Source organism: Syngnathus leptorhynchus, chromosome 9, assembly GCF_054491065.1.
Source record: "Syngnathus leptorhynchus isolate UIUO chromosome 9, UIUO_Slep, whole genome shotgun sequence".
In the NCBI taxonomy this organism is placed as follows: Eukaryota; Metazoa; Chordata; class Actinopteri; order Syngnathiformes; family Syngnathidae; genus Syngnathus; species Syngnathus leptorhynchus.
Genome location: NC_141203.1, coordinates 10,307,305 through 10,325,922, shown reverse-complemented (window position 1 = coordinate 10,325,922; position 18,618 = coordinate 10,307,305). Strand labels below are relative to the sequence as shown.

General features: G+C 40.2%; 3 protein-coding genes across 4 annotated transcripts in view; all 3 read left to right on the top strand.

Moving 5' to 3' along the window:
* The first annotated feature begins 79 nt into the window (after positions 1–79).
* On the top strand, positions 80–6,182 carry heg1 (heart development protein with EGF-like domains 1). Of its 2 annotated transcripts, none has more exons than XM_085920433.1 (14): positions 80–470; positions 1,938–2,868; positions 2,933–3,408; positions 3,502–3,615; positions 3,794–3,916; positions 3,984–4,087; positions 4,171–4,226; positions 4,322–4,482; positions 4,633–4,767; positions 4,843–4,885; positions 4,960–4,997; positions 5,106–5,193; positions 5,269–5,446; positions 5,523–6,182. In XM_085920433.1, exons 1-14 carry the CDS (start codon positions 221–223, stop codon positions 5,664–5,666), a joined length of 2,841 nt encoding a protein of 946 aa, XP_085776559.1. In that variant the 5' UTR covers positions 80–220; the 3' UTR covers positions 5,667–6,182. The 2 variants fall into 2 exon arrangements, with proteins under 2 accessions (XP_085776559.1, XP_085776558.1); XM_085920432.1 differs by having other exon boundaries at positions 3,499–3,615.
* A 236-nt stretch (positions 6,183–6,418) lies between these two features.
* On the top strand, positions 6,419–7,580 carry LOC147051101 (uncharacterized). Its single transcript, XM_085921096.1, has one exon. The coding sequence runs from the start codon at positions 6,465–6,467 to the stop codon at positions 7,428–7,430; it is 966 nt and encodes a 321-aa protein (XP_085777222.1). The 5' UTR covers positions 6,419–6,464; the 3' UTR covers positions 7,431–7,580.
* A 563-nt stretch (positions 7,581–8,143) lies between these two features.
* The window catches only part of map2 (microtubule-associated protein 2), a 38,323-nt gene continuing 27,848 nt past the window's right edge, over positions 8,144–18,618 (top strand). The window contains exons 1-3 of the mRNA XM_085920066.1: positions 8,144–8,223; positions 14,607–14,658; positions 18,383–18,502. The gene's annotated coding sequence lies outside the window, so the exon portion shown is untranslated. The remainder of the gene's footprint in view (positions 8,224–14,606; positions 14,659–18,382; positions 18,503–18,618) is intronic.

The window sequence follows — 18,618 nt, the reverse complement described above, 5'->3', positions numbered from 1 at the left end:
CCCGCTCACTCAGTGATAACAGGCTGCTGTCGCCTCGCCCCGGTTCGGTTCCCCCGCCGATCGGACCGGACATAACGCCGATCTCAACCACGGGCTATGGAAGTTCCCTAAAAAGGCGAGGTTTCCTCTGCCCCTCCATGCCCTCCTTCCCCGGGAGACCCGCGGGTCTGTCTTTCCTCGATTTCAGCGACCACCACGCTGGCCTGGCTTCTTTGAAATTATGAAAACGTGGTCGGTGGAGCCCGTCCTCGGCTTGTTTCTGTGGGGGCTTGCGTTCAGTCTCCCGCAGCCTCTTGGGGCAGAGACCCCCGTTAACAGCAGCCCGCATGCGGAGACGAGCGTCTTTTATTCCTCAAGTAGCACCAATGAGGCGAGCAACGCGGACTACGAGTTCACTTCCACTTCTCCCACCAGTGAGAGTTCATCAACCTCATCCCAAGAGGACCTGCTGCTGCTCACAAGCTCTTTGGGTAAGATGCGTCGCTCACTCTGCGGCCTACGTGACATTCTTTGCAGCCTCAATTTGCACTGCAAACCTCGCGCGCATTAGTATTCCAGAAATAAAATCTCAACAGCTCGTTATATTATTACATGACTTCATTTCATCTTGACAATCAGAATGCATCTTAGTACTTAGTGGGTCTTAAATTCTTGATGCCAAGCACCACCACAAAGACCACTATTAAAATACAGTAACATAGTCAGACTAAGTGTTCATAAAAACATGATTTATTCATGTAAACAACTGCAAAAATATGCACGTTGAACGTCAACACTGCGCTTAAATATAGCCAAATACATCATTGAAATAATAATGATACAGTTTACCCTCCTGTCATGTTGCGGGTCAAGTTGACCCGCTGTCAAAGAACATAAGGTAGCTGTAACATTGATTGTCATGAACTAACTAAAACTATGAGTTTTGATCAAAGGGATGGGGATAGATAGATAGATAGATAGATAGATAGATAGATAGATAGATAGATAGATAGATAGATAGATAGATAGATAGATAGATAGATAGATAGACTTCAATAAAGCCGACAAAAACAAAATTATTAGATTGTTTGTTTCTCAGTTATATTCCTGACATAAATGCCTTTCTTGCTTTCTTTGTAAAAATGTAAATCTTCAATGATTCAGTAGTTATTGGAAGGAATACAATAGAATAGATCTTGCCATTACCATGTGTCCAACATGCTCTCTCAATGCTACTTTTGTTTGTTCGATAGTATATATTATTTAAGGTTGCTAGCTTGCCATGATCACACGTGCTTGAGAATCTGTACACACCCAGACATCAACTTGAAGAGCATGTTTACTTTTTATGTAGTTACAGTAAATGTGTTGGTAAATTCCAAGACTCACAATGACAGTACCAACAATAACAAGACATGCATTACAATTGTTCCCCAAATCAACATCAGCATCTAAAATATTGTTTTGGTTTTGGCATTGTGTCAAAGGAAGGAACTCATCCCCCGATTCCAGTGGTTAGTGGGTTTAAAAGTAATTCTTTGAACTGTGAAACCCAAATCCACGAGTGATAGTCTTCTGCCTTGTGCTCACTCAGCTTTAGGAAGGAAGCCACTGACTCCCAGCGGGGACATTGGCCGCCATATTTAGGCCTTCAAGCCTTTGTTCGAGTAGATAAGCCCGCCTACCAATTGTTCTCCACCCAGAATTGTTGCCTCTGCTCTGCAGTAGTGGAACTTCACACAGCATCATTGTGGATGGATGGGGGTTCCCTCACCGCCCTCTAGTGACGATTGGTTGAACTGCACCTTGTACTAACGACGCGAAAATCTAGAGAAGCACATATATTGCGTATAAAATCAGAACAAAATTTCCGTAGTGGGTCTGACATCTTAATTCTTTTAGTGATGATAATGTGAAATCCCATCTTTGAATAGCAATGCTGTGTTGTTTTTCCTCAGGCACTGAGCAAACACAAACTCTACGAGAACCAACTACCAGGTCACTGGAGACCGTCAGTGACTCCACCGAGTCGTTCACGTCATCCCATGTCGGCACCTCCTCTGAGGCCAGGAGTAGCAGCAGAAACTGGAACGATGCCTTACGAACCCAAAACCTGCCTGACGTCTCCACCGTTGTGTCCAACAAAGCGATGTTGTCTTGGACGTCCACAGAGGACTCCAGCTTGCCACGGGACAGCCCGGTTTCCCATCTCCGTTTTGGAGACGCCGTGTCCTCCCAGTCTCAAGTCCTCACAGACAGCATTTTCACCTCGACCACCATCAGTCGGGCAGGGGAGCGGACTCTGTTGTCTGTCACCTCCTCTTCTTCTGACAACAGCTCCTCCTCCTCAGCCTTTACCGAGAGCTCCAGCTCTCACCAACCTCCCTCCACTTGGAGTGTTCCATCACCAGGGGGAACAGAGACTGAAGACTACACTCACAGTTCCCCGTCTGCTCGGAGCGAAGAAGCCAGAGACAGCACTCTCACTCAATCATTTCCGGAGACGTCCACAGGAACGCAAACTCTCGTTAGCCCTCCGAATGCTACTGAACATCACCACCTTCTAACATCAGAGGCAACTTCAGACTCCACATCCAGGATGTCCAGCACTGACCAATTGGATGAATCCTTCTCATCCACACCTCCAGTCGTCCCACCTGTTAGGAGCCCCACTCTTGTGTCCTACCAGGAATCCACAGTGGAACCTTCTGCTGAATCTTCTACTAGGATCATCAGCTTCAGCACTCACAGCCTCAGCCAGAGCGAGGAGGAAAAACTGGGATTTAGTTTCACCACAGTGCCCCCACTGATTAGTAGTCCAACGAATCAGTATGACTCTCACACGGAGACAACTGAGGTCTTTGTCACCACCACAGCTGTCACTGAAAGGTAACAAAGTATTTCTTCTCCATGAATCCACAATGGCATCGTTTTTACTGTTTGCTCCTAACAGATCCCAACGAACAGATGAGGCCACAAGTACCTCAACAGTGTCCACCAGCATCCCTCTACTCCTCGCCACCTCATCATTCAAGCTCAGCAGCACTTCCGTTATCTCCACTCCCGACTCTCCAACCCAGCCCACCATCCCTCCCACGACCTCCGCAACAAGTGCCCCCACGCTGACTCGGCAGAGCTCTGCAATCCCGACCGCTTCCCACCCCAGCACCAAACGAGCTCCCTCATCGCCGGCGGTGACCACCGAGCTTGCAGATATCACCATCCCGAAGCAGGAAACTAGCGTGCGCACGCTAGCCGTCTTCACGCCAACCCGAAGCCAACCAAGCACTGCTCCTCACACCCTCAACACCCCAACAAGGAGCACGGAGGCTTTGCACACCACCCGCAAACAAACAAACCGAGTAACCACAAAGAGAGTGACGCTAACAACACCCGCTCATGTCCAATCCACTAAGGCAGCTCCGACAAGTGAGTACTGAACCCTTTCTGACTGTCAGGTTTATTATAATATAATTTACCGAGCCGCCGATTACTAATTCCTTTATCCTCCATGACCAGCAGGGGACCCCTGCATGTCCAACCCATGTTGGAACGGAGGAACATGCAGAAGCTATGAAGGACATCAATTCACTTGCACGTGTCAACAAGCCTGGACGGGCCCCACTTGCAACCAAGGTGAGCTTCCACAAAATTCTCGTTTTATAAATATATCATCCCAAACAAGAGCTCGTTATTAATTTATTTGCACTGTCCATTCGACTCTTCAAAATGTGTTGTTCTAGATTTGGATTACAAAATAACTACCAAACCCGATGCAGATTTGCTAAATAACCAAAATTTCTTGTGTGTGCAGATATGGATGAGTGTGAGAAGGACCCTTGCCCCATTGGCTCCACATGTGTGAACACCAGGGGTTCCTTCAATTGTGAGTGTCCGCTGGGCTTCGACCTGGAGGATGGACGCACGTGCACAAAAGGTAACATAAAAAAAAAAAAGAGGCAAAATTCTATTTAGTTAAATGTCGTTGTGTCATCCCTTGACAGCAAAGACCTTTTTGGGAAGATTCAGTATAAACAAAATGTCACATGACTCGAGTATCTTCAAGAGCGCAGCCATGCATGAAATCCAGAGGGGGATCCTCCAGCTGGTGAGAAACAGACTCATTGCGTCTTGCAATTGTGATGAAAATGTCTTTTAGTTTTACTCACTGATATCCCCCGTCCAACTCAGCTAAATGCCTCCTTGTCCCACCTCAGCGGTTACAGCCGCTCCACTCTCAGCAAAAAGTGAGTTCATAAAGTTACTTTTTCAACCCAAATGACATTTTTTTTAATCTGCTACCAAAATGACACAGACTCATACAAATATCTCCTCCTTATAGGGACCTGGACGGCGTTCATATATCGGCCGTCAACATGTTCGCCAGGTCCTCCAATGTGTCCAGTGTGGAGGTCAACAACAGCATCCAGATGTTTCTAAAAAACTGCAGCTCTTCACAGTCTCACTGCCATGTGGTGCTGCACCACAGACTCACTTATCACGGTAGGTGGCAAAAAAATAAAATAAAAAATCTGTTCATCACTTGTATCCAAACTGCAAATATGAGTAGGAGCATGTAATCTTGTATTCTACCGCTAGAGGACGCATTTTTTTCTTAATCCTCATGACTGCTTCCACTATTTTTTTTTTTAGAGGAGAGTCTCTGTGTGGCCCAAAGATTTCAGTGTAACCCAGAACGCTCCACTTGCACCGATATCAGCGGCACTGCCCAATGCCAATGTCTACCAGGTTATTACAAGCACAACCTTGATGACCTATCCTGCTTAGGTAAGCCTTTTTTTTATTCGTAGTCTGTGACAAAGGACCAGTAAAAAACACAAATTGTATTCTGTCTTTTGCCAGAATGCGGGGATGGCTACAAGCTGGAAAATGGCACCTGTGTCCCGTAAGTTTGCATTTGTTGTATTTGTGTACTCCGGACTTAAGGCCACATTCTCACTGTGACCTCTTATGTTCCAGGTGCATGTTTGGATTTGGAGGATTCAACTGTGGGAATTGTAAGTGGCGTTAAGATTCACGAGATGATCGTTCCCATTGAAATAAATCAAGCAACGTGGAAACAGAATCTTTGCACATGCTTATTGTGCTTCATTTTGTCTTTGCAGTTTACAAGTTGATTGCTGTCGTTGTATCACCAGCAGGGGGCGCCTTGCTTCTTATCCTCATCATTGCTCTTATTGTCATTTGCTGCAAGTAAGCGCTCCCTTGTCAAATAATACTATAAGAAAGAAAACGATGTCACACTTGAACTTGTGTCTCAACCACCAGGAGAGATAAAAATGACCTCAACAAGATCATCTTCAAGAGCGGAGACCTCCAAATGTCTCCATACACCGACTTCCCCAAGAGCAACCGCATCTCCATGGAGTGGGGACGGGAGACCATCGAGATGCAAGAGAATGGCAGTACCAAGAACCTACTGCAGATGACTGACATTTACTATTCGGTAAGAATTTTTTTTCATTACCGACTGTCTTAATCCAAAAGGCCAAACTAAAGAACAACTCTGCGTTTTCCTGCAGCCGGCATTGCGCAACTCTGACCTGGAGAGAAACGGTTTGTACCCATTCACAGGACTTCCGGGATCTCGCCACTCGTGTATCTACCCCGCCCAATGGAACCCGTCCTTCATAAGTGACGATTCACGCCGCAGAGACTACTTTTAAACAAACAATTCTCACTGATACTCAGAAGCAGACCAAAAAAAAAAAAATCACCTGACTACGTGTGACTTCATAAGTGCCGAATTTTTGCAAGTTAAATGTGGCTCGAAACATCTTCTCGGCCCATTTCAGTGCCTTTGCATGGGTTGAGCTCATTTCCTTCAATGCAAAAACATTTGTTTGGTGCTGCTGCCATTTCATCCAAGTCTACTGATGAAGCTTCCGTGGATTGACACTGATTAAAACCCACTAAAGTTCAGTTTGGAGAAATTAATACCAGCCTTTATTTATTCAGATTATCCAAGTGCAGGACATATGTGGAAATTTCAATCAAATACACTGAAAGATAAAACCTGTGGCTTTAAGTATGTATGCGTTGCGTGTGAAAGGAGTTTATGTTTTTATTCTGGTAGTATTTTAAGTGCCAAATGTTGGAATGTAAAGCTATTATTATGATACAATTTATATTCTCTATATTCTGGCGTTTTAGTCGGATGTGTTAATTTAAATAAAAACATTGCACAGATGTTTGTCTCTCGACTGGTGACTTGTGGGGATAAACATAATCAAATTGATTGGAGAGGAAGTTTTCGTGGTCTGGTTTGAAAATGTTTTTCTTTTGTCGTTGTTACCGGGTCAAATTTCTCTCCGTGGAGGCAACGCATCATTAATATTTCTTCCGACAGGTCAGCCCATTATGCAAACGCGTATTAACACCAGTCCCCTACTTTTCCTGTCAAGCCATCTATCAAAAGCTGTGTTGAAGAACTCCATTTGTTTGAATCATTTTTGAAGTCAACAATGGAAAAATACATTGATATCAATAGGCTGGCATTCTTTTTGATCAACGGTCCGTTGGTTCTTTTCAGCTTTGCTCTGAATGTTTTCTTTTTCTTTTTCTTGGTCAAACCACAAGGCGACAACAACAAACGACTCAAGCTGCCTTTGAAGATACTCTTGGAATATGTCATGGGCTGCGCCATTTTGTATACAGTCTTTTTGACGCTGTTCTTCACCTTGGATGATTATCTAACTCTCACAGCATCTTTTGTGCTGTGGCTGATAATGCAGTCCTTCGTAAGGATCAGCATGACCTCCTACGTTTGGCTCAACTTCTACTTTTTCCTCCGGATCGTTCCCACACGATGCGCTTTGCTTATTTGGCTGAAGAGAAACATCATGGTCACAATTTTGATGGCCACTTCTCTTGATTTTGTGATTTTAGTCTACAACTGGGCCCTCGAGACTGCCATTGCTCTAACTATCGGGCCTTCGCTGCTCTCTTCCGCCAACAGCACATTGATTCCCTTCAGTGATGATATTTTCCTTGTCAGGGAAATTAGTTTCATCATTACTTGGATCTACCTGTTAACTGTTTTGTGGTTTATGATCGTTACCAGCTGTATCACCGTTCGATACCTGCGAGGTCACATGAGAAGTGTGGCGAAGAACGGCACCGCCTTACCTGGCGCAAGACTTCGGACTTACTTTTGGGTCACCATGACGGGAATTTGTCAATGTGTCATCTTCTTTCTTTGTGCACATTATTATTTCTTTAACAGTTTCATACAGGTATTTTCAGTAGAATTATTCATTGGTTTCCGCATCACTTACACTACCAGTACAGTGTACGTATTTTGTACAACACTCAACCTGTGTATCGGTCAAGCAATGTTTAGGCAAAAGCTGAAGATTTTTTATAGGGCTCTCAAATCTATGTGTCGTGTTGGCATGGAAACAAATGAGCTGGTTGCGACCTCCAGCTGAACATAATAATCAAGTCACTGATATTTAGATCGCTGTTTCTGTCTCAGCACTTGTTGGAAGGAAAAAGATAATATTTTTATTTAAATATAATTAGGAGATATAACGCATGAATGATTGAACATGTTAAATTGAATATGCTGGAAAATATAAAACGTGAATAAATAGAAATTTTAAGTGAATCTGTGAAATAATCATGCATGATTATTTGTAATTTTTCAAGACTGTATGAAAACACTACAAAATACTGTATTTGATCAGAATTTTATAATATTATGCTTAAAATAATTGTATTACTGGAAATTATGTTTTCTCATAATATTATCCTTAAAATAATTGTATTACTGGAAATGTAATTGTTTGTTGTTTTCAATGTTTCATTTGCCGTGATCTATGAATTTTTAAAGACATGATACACTTCAAAAAAGTGATAGATATTTTGTAACTATCATATCATTAATTCTTACTCTATGTACAGCAATTTATATGCAGTCATGGATTCTTGAAACGTAATGTGAGTTATTAAAAATAAAAAATAAATGTCACATAAATGTCACAAAATGCCTGCCTCTTGTTTTTATGTAGTTATTATTTAGTGTGTCAAATCTTAGAATTATCCTAAAACACAAACCTGCCTCTTGTTTAGGTGCGGCGGTATTACTGGTATTACGGTATTAAGCCGTGAAAAAACCTCTAGAAAAAAATGCCCGTCATATGGTCATTACGGTACATGCAGTCTGCGGTGACAGTGTAGTCTGCAAAGCCGGTGTTGCATTGGGGACGCTGCGCTGAACAGGTAATACAAAAAAAAACAATTACGCCTTTTTTTTTTTGCGTTTACTTTTGACCAGACAAAACGGGCATGCATGCATTGTGAAGCCACAGGAGATCTGTTTTTCATTCTTGCTTACTGGGGCTGTCTGGGTCTCCTCAATATTTTTGCCAGATTTAAATCCCAGTTGAGTAAACACGTCTGACGGAAATCTGATTTGATTTTGGTTTAATCACGCGTGTTGATTTGTAATGAATGGTTTGAAAGAATCTCTGCATTGGATCTCATTAAACCTGCAAGGAGGCACGTATCTCCATATATATATATATATATATATATATTTATTTATATAAACCATTCAGTGCACCAGACGGGACACATCATGCGCGCGCGGAGTCATTTGGTGATTGCATGGCCACACCAAAGTCCAAATCTCATATAGTGCACATGCTTAAATGTGATTTCAAATCAAAAGTGGCAGCTCCATTAAAGATTGCTCTAAATGGCTTTTGCAGCATACAGCTTTCCTGCAATTGATGCAGCCCATATTCACTGACTATTGATTTATCTGTGTGTGTGTCCACTGGGCCGCAGTGAATGGAGACACTGTTAATGTCTGATGCATGCACAATGATGTTGCAATGTATTGAGTCATTGGCAGGGAGGCAAGCGGGTGATGTTTGGGATGACCACCTCTCTGCTTTTTTTTCTTCCTAGATTAAATATAAAGCATGTTATCAGATTAAAGTGCTTACAGACGTGATGCACAGCCATTAAGCGTGACATGACTGAACAAGATTACCTAAAAAAATGACTTTCATGTTCTACTTCACACTTAGAGGCTACTTCCCCCCCTAAAGTATGTTTAATTTTTTTTCCCCCCCTGTAAACCACCAAGCTTTCAGATGCATGTTGAAAGTATAAATGTCAAGGTAATACCCGGGTGGCAAAGATCCGCACCTATGAATCACCACCTGATTCGTGGGCGCTGGATGATGTAGGAGGTGGACTGTCAGTCAGCCAGTAGAAACAGGTGCACTTCTGTTATAATGCAGCGTTGTCTTTATTCATCTCACCGTGTAGCTAATGAGGTAGATAACTTCATGGTGAACAGTCAAGCAATGCTTACCACAAAAGAGATCAAACCATTTGACAAGTATTCACGGGGCTGGGAGGACTTTATTGTCCTCTGTGGTCATTTTCTATCTATTTCCAGACCTCTGCTTTTAGTTATTTTGAAAAGAAAGCACCAGAGCGTGATAGTTTTGGTGGAAAAAAAAAGGTTGAACCTTAACCCCCTTAATCGGATGACTCTTGCCTGTCCTAATCGACTTTACTACACGTGTGACTACGTTGCTGTGCTTCTAAGCAGATTAGCGATTGAGACGTTTATTCTTTTCATGGGGAAATGTAACAAGCCCATTCTTTTTCGAGGATGGAAATCTCAGAGTGGCTCTTGTTACGATGAGATTATGTCATGGAACGGCTTTCTGGATGAATTTTGTATGGTAGCAGAGGCAAAAAAAAGAAATATATTCCTTTGGCATTGGGGCTTGTATGTTAAAGTTGCAGAAAATCTATTGAGGGGTGCAGTTACTTTCAATGACTCTTTTCTTTCATGGTAACACACTGTGTGAATAAAGCAAGCTCATAAAAGCTTTCTGACGTTATAGAGAGGTACTTTGGATGCAGCCCATTTATATACACGTTACTCGGCTGAAGCTTTTTGTACGCCGTGACATCATTGATAAGAGCTTGTATGTCAACACGGGATGAAGATATATTTGAGGCTTTCAAAACGGTCCTGTTCTCTGTGGCTTCCATTGTTTTTTTTTTCTTCCAAAATGTTGTTGGAAAACCGATAAAAAAAATTCTCCTATCATCTTATGTTTTCTTTTTGCACGTGACAGTAGTAAAAGCAACTCTATCATTGTCCAAATATTTGGGCTTAAAATATTCCTTCCTAAACAAGAAAACAGGCAACGTATTCAAGCGAAAGTCAAATTTCCCTGAAGATCTGCTGAAACTTCACTTTTTCCCCCACATGTAGTGAGGAAAGAATGATAGATTACTCCCAAAATTGAAGTTACAGTACTGCCTTGCATATCGCTGACTGTGTCACTTCCAAGCTTCGCGTTAAGACGACTGCTCTGAACCTGTTGATGATCTGCCGGGATTCTTTTCTGAGCGACTCAGAAGATGAATTATTCACAAGTCTTTGAGCTTTTTGAGGTGTCGCACTTTTTGTTACCTAATCGGTGTTGACAGGTAGCTAGCTACACGTGTGCGGAACCAAATGGAGAAAAGAGAAATCAAGCACAAAAACCAAATACGTGACCTTAATGTTTCTTAACAGGTCAATCCTTTTACTGTTACATCTCGTCGACGTATTTTTAACCCATTAGATTCATTACAGCGTGCCGTTTTATGTGCTTCTTTCTTAAGCGGCTTTAATCTCGGATCATCTGCTCTTGGAGAACTCGAACTTGGCGACTCTCGCCACACGTAACACATGACACGTCACTTTGCGATATTCAGTCAAATTATGGCTTGAATAGTTTTGAACGTGCTGATTCATTACTCGAGAGAGGTTGAATGTTTGATTAAAAAAAAAAAATCAGGCAAACACTCAGATAAAATGGGATTTCTATGTTTTGCAAATAGTTTGAAGTTGGTCATCATTTTGTCAAAAGAAGCTAACCACTGATAATTCAAAAAATACAACCTTTAAATTCTTATTTTAATGATGTTTCAGCTTTGCATGTGACCTTGTGGACTTGAGAGCATCTCTGCGTTTGCGTGACTTGACTTGATGTGAAGTTCTGCTTGAGTTGTCTAAAATGTCACAGCTAACAAACCACGCTCTCTGATGTCCCAAAAATATTTCTCAGCAAATTCCATTGAGCAATGGATTCTTTGCAATGGGGAATGTCGTATAATTTCTAAATTGCTGCTGAATCCGGAAGGTAATTGCAACACGGTTGGCAAACAATCAATCAACCAGTCAAGTGTCGCTAACGAAAACCCAAACCTCGCTTAACCTTCTTATTTTAATCCAAAAGGTTTCATGAGGTCACAGGTTTCAGATTACCTTCATTTCCGTGCCAAGTTCATTATTACTGGCTGGCTCGCCACTTTCACGACTTCCATCAAACTAGCAATCCGTTTAGCCACGACTTGAAACACGCATTGAGTGTCGTCAGTGTGTTTAGACTTATTTAGTTTACACTGGAAGCCATTTTGCTTCTTGTCGGCGGCCTCTCGCGCTCTTTGATTTGCTCATTGCGCCGTACTGCTGCTCTGTAGTGTCACATTGTTTTATGTGCCTTCATCTTGTTTTCAGCAGCGATGGCTGAGCCGAGTGAAGGAATCTAGTGGTAGGAGGCTGATAGTTTCTACTTTTGTGGCACAATCTTGGAAATGCTGTCTTTTCTTTGACTTTTTTTTTTAATGCAATTGAAAATGAACTCAATGCACAACACTGGTTTGATGTCTGAACATTAACGGTAACGATCTTGATTGATGATTGGAAACATAACAATGGTTGATGATTTATCAGAAGAATATTTACAAAAGATACGTTCAGCCATCTTGGAATGGGCATCGGTGAGAACGATCATTCTTTTTGATATGAACATTTTCTGAATCAGCTAATGCCGTTATTAGTTGCCATGGAGACTGACAGAGTTAGGGTGTTGCTATGGAAACAGAGCGGCTGCTCATCACCACGCACAGCAGGCTTCACCACTCCCTCGAGCAAACCGCTATTGTACAAATACACCAGACATCAGCACACAATAAACATTAACACATTTGTTGGTAAAAATGTCTTTTGAATAGCATATTTTTTGTGTATTTTTTTTTTCAAATCAATCATAAAGTGGTAGACTAGCCTTTATCATGAGCCTTGCATTGTCATCGGATAATATTTGTGTGCGTTAGGGATGATTCATCGGTCAACCTAAATGGATTCATGGTCCCCTTACAGCCCGAGGAATCCGAATTTTTCCATTTGAATGAAAATAAGAACACACATTGGTGAGAAAGCAGCTGAGCATGTTCCTCTAAGTGAACGCGGAGGAGGATAATTACTTCAAAACCTAAAACGAGTTCAAATTTCTAAATCAGATGAGCCAACCAATTACGGCTCCTGCCTTCCCCCAAAGGAGATAATTACCAATCTGCTTAGTCTTTAAAGGTCAGATTTGTTGCATGTGTAGCAAGATTCTTGAATCATACAGATTGATTTGTCTTACGAGGCAGTGCATGACTGCGCAAAAGCTTTTTGAAATAGACTGTGGATAATTTAGATTTTTTTTATTTTTACTTTAGAGAAACTCAACAACTTTAATTTCCCCGAAACTTAAACTCTGTAACCTGCCCGATTCAACTAAAAAGGAAACGGGGCCTCTTAAGTGGAAACATTGATTCATAGGAACGGCTTCATCCTAAAACCTCCGTCTCTTGAACCACAATAGGTCTACGACTTAATGAATGGCGCTGACATTCTAATGGACAGTTTTAATCAGTAAAACATGATTGATCATTTATGAAAATGACTTTTTGGCTGAAACTCAATTTTCCAGAAGCTGTATAATAATAATTGGAGCCACAAGACAGGATTTAGTACTCCTTCAGGGAAATAACTAATGTTTTCAATGTGGTGTAAAAAATGTGTGTTCATTTTTGCTCAACCTGTCTCCTATCAAAAAAATTATCTAAAAAAATGTAAACAACCCAACTGTTTTTAATTTTTTTTTATTTTTTTTTAGAAATGTAAGAATGATGTAAAACCTGTTGTTTTTGTCAGTGGGATTCCAATACACACCATATGGCATCGCGTGTGTGTGTACGTGTGTGTGTGTGTGTGTGTGTGTGTGTGTGTGTGTGCCACACAAGACATCCACTTTGGATTACATTCAAGTGTTTGTTGATGGGTGGTTTCAGCGCTGCAATATACAGTATAGAGCAGTGTAATGGAATAATAAAGGACGGATGCTCTCAGGCAGGACAGGACAAGAACAACAACGATTCACATCTCATTTCCGTTTATATGAGCTGACATTTCGATTACCACAGCTCGTGAGGCCTATTGGAAGAATAGGTGCGTGCTTCATGTAAATATAATGTCACATCACAAAATCTGGGCAGTCTAAAAAATATTAAAGGGAGATTAGATTACAGAAAATAAATTTGAGGATGTGTCTGTATTTGCAAAAAAGACCAGTAATGATATTATAAATCAAAACAAAGCTTGCTGCTTCTGATGTGTTCGTGATAGATACTGACAGTTATCATTTGGGTTTCTTGTATGACTTTTTAATTCCATTTCATTGTATTTGAAGTTTTTTATAGATAAATAAAAGGAATGTCTTTCAGGACATATTGGTTCTTTAACTGATTAATTCATTCACTGCCAATGCGGCTATAGCCGTCAATTGGTAACTTGGCTGGCAGTGAAAAAGTTAAGTGACTCGCCCCCCCTCCCAATGACAACTAATCTTTCTTTTTTCAAGCAGATAAAAGTGCAGCACATCAGCATTCAACTGCAGCGCTGCAAAGTTCAGCTTGTCCTCCAAAGTAGAACAGTCAATTGCAAGTCTTATACAATATTTTTTTTTTTTTTCACAAAACCAGATGCCCTTTTATTGAACTGTTAAAAGAAATTATACTTTCCAAGTTTGCATTTTATGCTACTCAATGAGGGGAAAAAATTAACTTGTCCATATGGATAGGGATGAGCTCCAAGCATGAATCCAATTTTTTTCCCTTCATATTTCTCAATTCAATTCTGGTCTATCACTTGCCCATTCTAAAACCAACATTTTATTTATCTATTCAAACATCGAGTTTAAACTGAGGTATGTTGTGTGTTTTCCTGCTCCACGACGCCTAGAACAATTCAATTTAAAGATGCAAACTGATTCAGCATGTGTGTACTTATTTGTCAGGATACACACAGTTGTTCCTGGCAATTGCGGTGCTATCAATAACCTTTTTATGTCTTACCGTAGTGGCAGAATCGTGCCTCACCAGACAGACCGCTTTTCTTATGCCCTTAATGAGGCATTTCATAGGTTATGTGTGTGTGTGTGCATGACAAGACAGCAGCAGGAAAGTGGATCTGTATTTCACTTGTCACACTAACAACCGTGGACAGCACACACAACCCCCCAATTTTGCAACTATCTCTCCACCATTGACTGATTACTACTTTCTCCTCTCAGCTTCCACCTCATCCTCTCTCCATCTGTCGTGCAGATTTGAAGGTGCTAGGTTTGTGTGTGTTTGTGTGCGTGTGTATTAAGAGACACCACCTGCCACCGCATTCCCAAAGGACCAAGCGGCAAATCTGTCTCTCTACCTTCACAACTGCTCTTACCCGTTTTCCACTGTCACTTTTCTAGGACTCGGATGTAAGCTTTCCCCTGAGTCACGGACCGTATCGCAGTCTGCCAGGTGAGTCTCACTCCGTTTATTCTTCATTGTTCTTCTCTGCATCAGTATGTGCTGCTGGAAAGTTGCTGCGTCACTGTGCTGCTAAAAGGCGCCGTTAGCTTCATGATATAACCGGTAGCTGCAAAAAGCAATTTTAAATGGCGGGCCACAGCGGCAATGTGTACATTTAATGCACCATTACCACTTTGAGTGGGAATGTTTGTCCATATGTGTGCTGTGATTGGTTGGCAACCTGTCAAGGGTGCAGGTGGAATGTGATCTGGATTATGGCAACTAGGACTGTCATTATCGAGTATTTCTAGAATCGAATTCTTGAATTTTATCGATTAATTGAATATTCTGATACAATTTTATTTGCCATAAAGTGTATTAATTTAATAATTTAATATTAATTAATTATTACATTTGTAGTATTTATTAACCAGATATTTTTGTTTTGTTGGTATTATTTATTGATGGAAAAAAACAATAAGACAAATATCACACAAGAAGGATTGTTTTCAAAATAAAATCAGATTTTTGATGAGGTCTTATTTTGATTAAAGACAAAAGATAAAGTAGTTTGCTTTCGTGAAGGACCAAAGAAAACTGAATTATTACTTTTGATAGCTTGAAATAACAAGATTTGAACAATCTTTAGTTACTCAATTACTAAAATAAGAGGCGATTCACTTGGTCGCTTTTTTGTCGATTAATCGATTCATTTTGACAAATACTGGCAACAAAACTGGAAAAAAATCAAAAGAATTGTGCTTCAGTATTGACTCATATGTTAGCCATGTTGTGGTTGCTATTCCATCAGATAATGCGCATTTGAAAAGAATTCCAGAAAGAAATTTGAATTCAAATCATGTGGCTTTAGTTTAATCCCAAAATAGTATTAGATAACAAGTTAATGTTTATTCATTAGGTTTGCTCTGTCCTCAAGATAATGGCTCTGACCCACCGTCAGCCATCCTCTTTTATTTGTTATCTGTCTGTCTTCTTGAGCTTTTCCACCCACACGTCCTTTCTCATCTCCGTCCCTCGTCATATTCTCTTCTATCTCACTTCATATCTGTCAGTCAGGTTCATTCTTTATCTGCTGCACATTAAGGAAAATATTTTCAAAGCCATCACTGTATGTTATTGTACATTGGTGTGTTTAAATCCAAATTCTAGCAAGCTACATCTTGTTTTATGGACATTAGTGAATCAGGTGTGATGTTTTTGTGATTCTGCTGAGTAAGACGCTTGGCATCTAAAACCAGCTTGGTTCAGCTGTTTTCTTCAAGTAATTCCCACTTACTTTTTCATCAAACTCCATAAAAATAAACATTAAGATGTCTGCTTGGCTACAAAGTGTGAATTATGAAGAAACGGTGAAAGTGTTTTGGGCTTTCCTGAAATTCTATTGTGTTTGCACAGAAGTTCTGAAGCTCATTTGCACAGCTATTCGTGATAATGATCTATGTGTTTCTCTTATGGCATGTGGATGCAATCTTAAGTGCACTGGGAGCTTTGTGAATGGGATATTTTTTTCATGAACAAAAGTAGTTGCTTACACACATGAAAGAATTCATCGTAGCATTCTTTCTGGGGGAGAGCAGGTTAATGACAAGGGAGATTAGACTAATAGAGGTAAATATTAGCCTTGCATAAAAGAAGTATAGCAACTTGGCTTGGCATTTTGTAAACCCCCAACATTTGTGTTTTCATGCTTCCAAATGTTGCCAGTGGACAAAACAATGCAGTTATAAACATCTGTATTTCTTTAAAAAAGGTTCCCACTCAAAAAGCCCCTTGAAATAATAACATGTATTTTATGTAAATGTAAATTATTTTACTGACTGAATCAGTTCCCCTGTTTACACATCTAAATAACCCGCATTAACTTTTTAGAGTCAATTATCTCATTTACCCAAAAGGTTTTTTTTTTTGTTTTTTTAATTACAACTACAGTTTTATAAAAACATATTGCTTTATGAATCAGTCATGTACATCTCCTGTTAGTCCCCACTTGAAGCATCAACAAACACACATGTACACACATGCCAAAACACAGAAGTACACACACACACACACACACACACACTGTACACTCTGCTGATCACATTAAAACTGACAGGTGGCTGCTGGATGCGTAGTCCCATGAGAAGAACAAAGTGCTTTGTGCTTGTGTGTGTGTGTGTTCACACATGAAAATGATGACAGCAAAGATGCTCGACAATTAAAAAAAAAAAAACTACTCTGTTGCAGTATTTTACGACACTTGCAAGTAATGAAGCTCATGCGAGTATACTGGGAATATTTTCAATCACTATGTCTATATTCATGTAAACGTCAATATGAACCCGGCTCAACTCAGCTGTATTTTTAGAGCACTATAAAACAACCACGGAGCACAAAATAAGTCACACAGCAACACACACAAATAAATTAATAATGAATAAAAAAATAAAAAAACAGCAAAACAGTCAAACCAAGTCTCATGCTGAGTCAAAGGCGGCTAAAGTATCCCGCAGTGCCCTTGAATTGAAATGAATTACTGTGTATTTCAAGCACTTCAAAAAGATTTTGAGATGAATGCAGTGAAATTACTTGGCAGTTTTCCTGGGAGATTACTGCGCCCTTTTCTTGACTCTCTCCTACAGAGCTCCTACGTCGTCTTTTGTTTTGTGTGGTAAAAGGACAAAAGTCATTCATTGTCATTCAGTAATAGGAAAATATTTGCAGCGCCGCTGCTGAGTCACTCTTTGGTTGGATTTGCACTTTTCTTGACGCATTTTAATTTAATTTGCTTGGTTATTCGGTCCGACCTACAAATTCTGTATTGTGAAATTTCCCGTATTACGAATTGGGTTGGAATGATCCGTCATGATGAACAAGATTAATCGACAACAAATCAATTATCAAATTAATCAACAACTATTTTAATTGAGTAATAGGTTTTTTTTATCTTAAAATTCTCAAAATCATCTGTTAGCCTCTCAACAGATATTATTCATTAATCTTTATAATCTTTCTTAGTTTTTTTTTAAATTACTAAACAATATCTAATAAAGCAAAATAATTGGTTGCCCAACAATAAATTGGGAAAGAAAGTTTTTTAACACACTTTTAGGCAAAGTAAAATTTTCTTCAATAAATAATAGAATAATCGATTAACAAAATATTGCAATCTGAATTTATTCCATGACTGTCAGCCATTAACAGTGGCTAGAAAGTGCACTGCTCGCTGGCAGAACAAGGATGTATAAAAAAAAAAAATCTCTCTACTTTTTGAGCTTGTACATTACCCTGAAGGAAGAAGCCCTAGATGCTGGTTAAAACATAGCTGTTTGAAAATCTTAAATACTATACCTGTACAGACTGACTGGCAGAAGCCTCAAGCACTTCACACATTCACTGTGAGCTCGCGAGGCACTGTTAAGTGGATTTTGCGTTGCCGTCAAGAGAGTGTTTCAATCGAGTGAAGGCTTAATGCTAGGCCTGTTCTGACTTTGGGGATTTATTTATGGTACAAGCATGACAGTGGTATCAGAACACTTCTTATCACCGTCTAATAGGAGGAAAGGCTGACTTCAATGTTGCAGTTCTGCATTTAAGGGCTGTTTTATGAATACCTGAACAAAATCTTGTAGCGTAGTCACGGAACAAAAATGTACTATTTTGTGTTATCAATGTAGACTACAATGAACACCAATTCCAAAACCTTTTTTTTCTTTCTTTTTATCATTTCTAGGTTCATCGAGGAAGTCACACTTTTGGTTTTGACTATCGGTGCAACACTTCAAAAGAACCAGGGAATTGTTTTTTTACACGTGGCTTTGATTCCTTTACAAGTCCCACACAGGCAAATCAGGTAAACACATTTTTCCTTTGTTGGATTTTGTTCGTTATGTCTTCACGAATACTATGAATATTTTTCCTTATTTATTATAATGCTGGTGCTCCCTTGATGCAATTTGATATTTTTCC

Coding starts and splice junctions, on each gene's coding strand:
- heg1 (XM_085920432.1), top strand. CDS start 221: ATGAAAACGTGGTCGGTGGAGCCCGTCCTCGGCTTGTTTCTGTGGGGG. Junction 471..1,937: donor GCTGCTCACAAGCTCTTTGG/GTAAGATGCGTC, acceptor GTTTTTCCTCAG/GCACTGAGCAAACACAAACT. Junction 3,409..3,498: donor CACTAAGGCAGCTCCGACAA/GTGAGTACTGAA, acceptor CTCCATGACCAG/CAGGGGACCCCTGCATGTCC.
- LOC147051101 (XM_085921096.1), top strand. CDS start 6,465: ATGGAAAAATACATTGATATCAATAGGCTGGCATTCTTTTTGATCAAC.